At 59.1% G+C, this 7,253-nt stretch overlaps 1 protein-coding gene across 2 annotated transcripts; it reads left to right on the top strand.

Annotated features, from left to right (window-relative positions):
• The first annotated feature begins 3,270 nt into the window (after nt 1–3,270).
• NKIRAS2 (NFKB inhibitor interacting Ras like 2) lies at nt 3,271–7,178 on the top strand. Of its 2 annotated transcripts, XM_075059772.1 has the most exons (4): nt 3,271–3,400; nt 4,117–4,358; nt 5,351–5,413; nt 5,533–7,178. In XM_075059772.1, exons 1-4 carry the CDS (start codon nt 3,307–3,309, stop codon nt 5,647–5,649), a joined length of 516 nt encoding a protein of 171 aa, XP_074915873.1. In that variant the 5' UTR covers nt 3,271–3,306; the 3' UTR covers nt 5,650–7,178. The 2 variants fall into 2 exon arrangements, with proteins under 2 accessions (XP_074915873.1, XP_032644899.1); XM_032789008.2 differs by having other exon boundaries at nt 5,351–7,178.
• Nucleotides 7,179–7,253: the final 75 nt, after the last annotated feature.

Below are 7,253 nucleotides of genomic sequence, written 5' to 3'. Positions count from 1 at the left end.
CCTGGCCAGCCTGGAGGAAGCAGGATGGGGGGGGCCTGGCCAGCCTGGGGGGCAGATGGGAATCGGGGGGGCCTGGCCAGCCTGGAGGAAGCAGGATGGGGGGGGCCTGGCTAGCCAGGGGGGATCCTAGGCCCTGGCCAGCCGGGGGGAGGTGCTGGGGGAGCCCTGCCTCAGAGGCAGCAAGGGGGCCATGACAGTGACTTACCTGAGACTGGCCCAACATGGAGAGGATGCCGGGTGCAGAGTGACACTGGACATGAGGGGCACCCGGCGATGCAGCATGATGAGCTCTTGGTGTCTGTTCAGCGCCTTACACAGTGTGTCCCTGATCCCCGAAGGACGCTCCTAGGTGCTGCTGTAACACGGCTGATAACAAAGGGCAATGATCATGGCGTAAATAGCAAACTCCCATGTTAAGGCATCCTCCGGCTAAACCACCGCCCTCTGGCACCACACCGTCCTGTAACCACATCCACAGATAACAATCAATTATAAATAATTAGGTTCCTAAACATCAAGCTCTGCCCATGCCTTAGGCCAGTGGTTCTCAACCCGCAGTCTGCTTGTGGCCCAGTCAGCACACAACTGCAGCCCTTGTGATGGCGTCCAAGGCCGACAGGTAGTATATCTATTGTGTGGATGCAGGCCACAGTGGTAATAGGTGGAGAACCACTGCCTTAGGCCCTGAGCTTGCAATCAATACAGATGCTCAGCAGGGCCTGCCGACACAGAGCTCATTGCAGGATCAGTCTTTCTTGCATATCAACGTGATCGTTCTTTTGTGACCCTTGTCCTTCCTTGTCTGCCCTCATCCATAGTGTTGCCGACTTAGGTCCTGCTGCAAAAGGGAACTGTGCAGGTGGACCCCTGCATGCTCACACAGCCCCATTGGCTCCAGTGGGGCTCCACGCAGGAGCAGGGATCAGCCCATGCAGTTCTCCATGCAGGATGGTGCTGGATTGCATTTAGGCATGTCTTTGCTCGCTTTGAGAGCTGCCATGGCGCTTCTCCAGGTGCTTGATGTATAATTAAAAAAAAAATTAGTCGTAATGATGCCTTTTAAAACCCATCTCTTGTTTTCTCTCGCAACAATGCCCTGATGTGAGCCTTTAGCAATTGCGATGTCTTCTCAAATATTCTTCAGGCTGGGTGGGGGCTAGACAGTCACTCTAGATTTCAGGATATTTGCAGCCAGAAAGCTTAGCTTTCTTCAAAACCATCTGGAATCTCAAAGAAAAGAAGATCAGGCTGGTGGAACAGGGGGCAGAGCGGGGGGAACTTTCCCTCCATATTTTCAGACATGAAAGTTGCTGTTTTTTTTAAAAAGTTTCTCCTTAAATGGACAATGTGGCCCTAGTGACCACTAGTTGCCTGAAGTGGCCCTGGTTTCCGTTGTTCTTGTCATATTTGCACCATGGCTGGCGAAGTATGATGGGGAGGAAGGGGGAGGGTTTCAGGAAAGACTCGCTTCAGTGGGGCACCAGGCCTGCAAGCCGGGGGTCAGGAGGCTGCCAGCCAAGCACAGACCTCTCATCCTGTCAATGCTGGCCACTACGCAAGCTCAATAAAGATCTCTTTGCTGCAGCTCTGCCCGGCAGTTATCTTCAGTGCTAATGAAAGAGTTCGCAAGCCCCCGCCCCATGAAGTTACTAAGAACATGGTCACGGCTGAACCTTTGGGTGTGCGTCTGGGCTTAGATTATTAGGTAACGCAGCTCTGGTTTGTTTTCCATTGTAGACGGGAAAGTGCGACACAACCTGTCCTCTGCAACTCTAGATGGTGCTGTCCTGCCGCTGTCGGGCTGGCTCGCCGCTCAGGTGCCCTGTCTTGCTGTCTCTGGGTTCCCCTTCCTTGGTGTCATGTGAGCCAGCTAAGCCTGAAGCTGTAGGAAGAGGGGGAAGCAGCCAGACAGCTGGTCTGAGAAGGTAGGTGGAGACCCCCCCCCATCAGAGATCTGCTGTGCCAGCTGGGGGGGGAGACACTGACCCACATGCACAGATGCTTGCAGGCTCCAGCCAAGAGCCAGCTGCCTCTGTGAGTGCAGGGCAGCCAGCTGGGCTCATGTCCTGCCAAGGCTGCAGTGGGGATCAGGGCCCGGGCAGCCGAAATCCGGTGGGGCCTGTCGCCCACTTTCACATCTGCTCTTCAGCCTGGGTAGGATTCGGGGTGGTGGGTTCGTTCCCGCAGGAGCCTGCGCTGGTGTAGGACATGGGGGCTCGGCAGGATACACCGCCGGGGGCTGCAGCACAGATCACACCTGGGCAGAGGGAGGGGACCCGGTGGATCACTGAGTGCCTTGTTCTAGCTGCTTTCCTGGCCCCGGCCTGGTAGTGTGTGATGGAGGAAGGGGAGAATGGCCCCCCCTTTGGTCCATGGGGGAGCATCTGGTAGAGAGGTGAAGAGACTCACCCAGGGTCACCCAGGGAGTCTGTGGCAGAGCTGGGAACGGAACTGCAGTCTCCTGAGCCTTAGTCCAGTGGCAGACCTGCACCAACGTCGTTCCTTCTGCCTCCTGCCAACGCAGGGTTTGGGCTTGAATTTCTCCCAACGCCCTTGTCTGGTTGTGAAACCTTTTTTCCGCCCCCCCGGCCACACATACCACGCAATTCACCCTGAAATGCAGCTTCCTCTGGGGAGGAGGGTGGCAATCCCGCAGTACAACTGTGGGGGGAGCGGGGAGTTTGGGCCAGGGGCCCCAGGAAAGTCCTGCCTCTTACCAGAAATGTCCCAAGGAATTGTGAAATGTTCCTGCAGATGGGAGCTCAGCTTTTGAGGTCTTGACCAAATGTCTCCTGGAAGGGATGAGGGGACCTTCAAGGACTAACCGTGCTAGGATGCAAAGCTGTGGTTCCTGAGAGATTGGGGATGAAACCTGCGGTTTGGACCCCTCGTTATTCCTTCCAGCCTAATGTAACTTACCCTGAGGTTTGCCCCAGCATCAGCGCTGGGCAGTGACCCACGTACCTAGCGATGGGGCTTGTGTCCCAGCCACCATCTGTGAAGGGGGCCCCTTAGTGTCACTTCAGGGCCATGTGCCCCAGCCCCCACTGGCCCAAGGAGTAAGAGACCAGGCTCCCTGCAGTGGGGTGGCTGAGATGGTTTCTGGCGGTCCCTTCCAGCCTAGGTTTCCAGGGTTCTCTCTCCTGTGGCAGTGCAGAGCGCTGAGCACCGGGGAGACCGGGCACGGCCCAGGAAACTTTGTCAAGCTCCAGCCCACGTGGCATTGCCCAGTTGACTCGACTTTGAGAAGATGAATTCCTCCAGCCCCAACGTCCCGCTCTTCTGTCCCCAGGAAAAAGACCCCAGATGGGGAAGAGCTGCAAGGTGGTGGTTTGCGGCCAAGCCTCAGTTGGAAAAACAGCCATCTTGGAGCAGCTCCTCTATGGGAACCATGTGGTTGGTAAGTATGGGGATAGGGTGAGTGACCAGCAAGGGGCATCCTGCAACCCCCACAGGCTTAATGCCAAACGGCTCTGCTGTGGCTTTTCGCAATGACCAGCACCCTGACCATAACAAATCAGCGCCTAGCCCAACAGTTGACAAGAGACCCTACAATAATAAATTAGCACCAACCTCCCAGCATTCCAGAACAAACTCTAATGGAACTGCCCAGCCCTCTGCAATTCAAATAGAGTCGTGTAAGCATGTGACGGAGGCAGACAGGGTTGTGCAGTGACAGGCAGGTTTGTCTGCCAGTGTCCCAGGTTGGGAGAGTAAACAGAAAAAAACCCTGGGAAAGCTGCCTCCAGCAGCTCCCTCCCACAGGCAGTTTGCCTCAGCAGTGCCGCTCTAAACACGGATGTGGGAGACCTGAATGAACAGGGAGCAGAGTAGGAGACAGGCCTGGGCAAGGAGCTGCTATTATGTGGCAGCACCTAGGGGCCCCAGGCAAGCTCAGGGCACCCTTGTGCCAGGCTCTGCCCCAAAGAGCTCCCAGTCTGAACAGACCAGACAAAGTCTGGGAGGGGAAACTGAGGCACAGGGAAGCAGTGGGAGTTGCCCACAGTCACTCAGCAGGTCAGTGGCAGAGCCCGCAATAGAACGCAGGCCTCCTCCGTCACGGCAGACTGCAGCCCGGCTCCCCACGTTACCCCACGCCCACCTGCTTCCCCGCAGGTTCCGAGATGATAGAAACCCAGGAGGACATCTATGTGGGCTCGATTGAGACGGACCGCGGGGTGCGGGAGCAGGTGCGATTCTACGACACCCGGGGCCTGCGGGAGGGCCTGGAGCTCCCCAAGCACTGCTTCTCCTGCACTGACGGCTACGTGCTGGTCTACAGCACCGGCAGCAGGGAGTCCTTCAAGAGGGTGGAGCTGCTCAAGAAGGAAATTGACAAGTGCAAGGATAAGAAGGAGGTGAGGCATCGCCAGAGCGCAGGGCGGGCTGGGAATGGGGGACGGAGCCTCCTCCCCTACAGCTCCCCAGTCCGGCCCAGCCGGGAGCACGCTTCCTTCTGGTGGCTTGTCTGTGTCCTGCAGCAGTGAGTCGGGGGACCCCCCCCCCCCCGGCTGCCCTCTCTCGGATACTCAGCACAGGGGCTGCCAGCAAACAGGCCATAGGAACTGAGCGGGGGGGCGGGATTCCAGGGAGGGGTGGAGCCAGCTGTGTGCATGTGCGGTGGCAGCCTGAGGGGAGGTGGTGCATTCTGCTCCTTGGATTTCCCCCTCTCGGCAGAGGCCGTTGGTCTCCAGCGCTGTCAGTCCAGCACCACATTCAAGGTCTCTCTGCCTTTTCTCCTCTCCTTGCCCCGCCCTTCCCCTGCCCCGGGGTTTTTAAATCAGCCAGCAAGGGGCTGAGTTTGCAAGTGCTTGGCCAGCGCTTGTGCTCAGAGCCTGATGTTTGTCACTCTGCAAACGGGGTTAGAAAGCCAGTCAGACCCCAGGGCACCCAGTGGGCTCAGGGAGGGACTGCTCCTTGCCACCTGCAGCCTTGCACGACTGGCCAGGCTGACTTGAGCAGGAGGGAGGGGACGTTGGCCGTCTGGTGGGGCAGGCAGCGGAGGGGGGACACATGGGAGGGATCAGTGATGTGATCCAGTTTGGGAAATCCCAGGGCCCCTTATCTCCCCCTTGGAAAGAGCCATGTAGCCTCTGCCCAAGCTCCGGCCACAGGGGGCTGGGCAGGACCCTCTGGAGCCCATCAGCTCTGTGGCTCAGCTGGCCGCGTGGGTGGGGGTGAAGGCTGGGCCGGGAGCACAGCAGGGAATCTGGCCGGAAGGCGCCAAAGGGACAGAGACGTTCGCTGGAAAGACCAGTGCTGGAGGTGAAATGGCAGGAGCCTTGTCCCTGCAGGCTGCAGTGCCAGGCAGCTGGCCCTGAGTGTGCTCCGTTTGCATGTGTTCATACAGGTCACCATTGTGGTTCTGGGCAACAAGTGCGACCTGCAGGAGCAGCGGCGCGTGGACCATGACGCGGCCCAGCACTGGGCCAAGAGCGAGAAGGTGAAGCTGTGGGAGGTGTCCGTGGCCGACCGTCGGACGCTGATCGAGCCTTTCACCTATCTGGCCAGCAAGATGACGCAGCCGCAGAGCAAGTCCACCTTCCCACTGAGCCGCAAGAACAAGGGCAGCGGCTCCTTAGACAGCTGAAGGCCTGGCCTCCCCTCCCCCTGCCACCTCGCCCCCATGGCGCGTCCACCCTCTCCTGAGCTCTGAGGCTTTGGCGCGAAGCCTGCTGATGGGAGGGCCTGAGCTCCTGGAGTGGGGGGTGGGGCTTGGCCCCTGGCCACATGAGGCAGCGTGGTGAGGACCCAGTGGTCACTAGGGGCAGTGAAGATGCCTGGCCTGTTCCCGTTGCCTGGAGAGGGAGAGCGGCCTTGGGCAGCTGGTCTGAACTCGGGATTTGCCCAGACTGAGCCCCGGGAGCCCTGCGAACAGGCAGCTGCCGGCCTGGTCTCTGCTCCCAAAGCACAGGCTAGACAAAGCTCTCGGCAAACACACTCCTTGCCTTGGCAGGGGGCTCCAACCACCATTTGGCTCCTTGTAACCCTTGCCCTGAACCTGGAGGGGAGCGTATGGCAGTCCCTAGCTCCTTCCTCCCTCCATGCCGCAGAATGCCCCGGCCTGTCCCCCGAAGCTCCTCCCTCCAGGCTGGCGCTGGAGCAGGTGCCCAGCTGGAAGGGGGCTCTGAGCTCCCCAGCTGTGGAGCTGTTCGACTCCTGAACTAGACCCTGGAGCACAGTGGAGCTGGAGTGACAGGCGAGGGGTGATGGCATTCATCCTCCTGGCCTCTCCGCTCACCACCAGGCACCTGCAAACCGCCCGCTCTCTGCAGCTGGGAAGGTGGATGGGGGCTCCAGGATTGCTGGGCTCTGCTTCCAGATGGCTCTTAGCCCCATGCATGCTGCACTCGCCTCCCTGGGGGCTGCGTAGCTGCCTCCCTGAAGATCATGGGGAGCAAGGAACTGCCCTGAGTCCCTGCAGAACCTTCACTGTCCCCTACCCCCAGCTCTTTAACTGCCTGAGCAGCCGGGAAATGCACCTGGCCCCTCTGCAGCTGCAGAATCGGGGCACTCGGGTGAGGCCAGGCTGAGCAGAACTTGGGTTTAGGTTCATTAAGCTCCTTAGAGCCTCATCAGTGTCCAGGCATGTCAGAGATGCCTGCAGCGCAGCCCTGATCTGCTGCCTCTTCCCATGCTGTGATCCCCGGCTGAAGGCCAGGCCAAGCCATGGTGTTGGGGTCGTGCCCCTGCCTCTGAGTCCCCTATGGTCTGAGCTGAAGTCCCCCAGCACTAGGAGCTCACTGCAGAAGCCTGGGTGGGGGCAGCCATTTGCATCGCTTGTTAGGCAGGTGCAGCTCAGCTAATTGCTAAGGAGCAGCTGGCCCCCTGAGACAGGTTTCCAACCTGCAGCTCTTTGGGCAGAACTGGCAGGAGAGGGGGAGGGCTACAGAGGTGGCCTCAGCAGGCCATTAAAATGGTCAGTTGGCCAAGAACCAAGGGGTTAGTTTTAGATGGTCCCGGAGCTTCTCCTTGGCCAAGAATTTGGGACGGGACGGGACGGGACTCACTGGGGTCCCCTGGATTAGCCCACCTGGCAGCAGGGCATGTTCTGGTGCTGGGAAGTGAGGCTGGTGGGGGTTTTTAATTATTGCATGTATGTAATCTCATGTCAGAGGCATATAGAGCCGCTTCCTCCTGGTCAGCAATCGCTGTCAATAAACTCAGCTGCTCTCGGAGTGGGTGTGCTTCCCAGGAACACGGCTGGCTGGGGGCAGCTCCGGCTGCCTGCGGCTGAGTAGCTCCTGCACCCC

Source organism: Chelonoidis abingdonii, chromosome 21, assembly GCF_003597395.2.
Source record: "Chelonoidis abingdonii isolate Lonesome George chromosome 21, CheloAbing_2.0, whole genome shotgun sequence".
Lineage (NCBI taxonomy): Eukaryota > Metazoa > Chordata > Testudines > Testudinidae > Chelonoidis > Chelonoidis abingdonii.
The sequence above is the reverse complement of the archived record's forward strand: the minus strand, read 5'-3'. Positions and strand labels throughout refer to the sequence as shown.

Bases quoted from the DNA above. Each gene is read 5' to 3' on its own strand.
- NKIRAS2 (XM_032789008.2), top strand. From the start codon at position 3,307: ATGGGGAAGAGCTGCAAGGTGGTGGTTTGCGGCCAAGCCTCAGTTGGA. The intron at 3,401-4,116 runs GTAAGTATGGGG...GCTTCCCCGCAG, and splicing joins CTATGGGAACCATGTGGTTG to GTTCCGAGATGATAGAAACC. The intron at 4,359-5,350 runs GTGAGGCATCGC...GTGTTCATACAG, and splicing joins AGTGCAAGGATAAGAAGGAG to GTCACCATTGTGGTTCTGGG.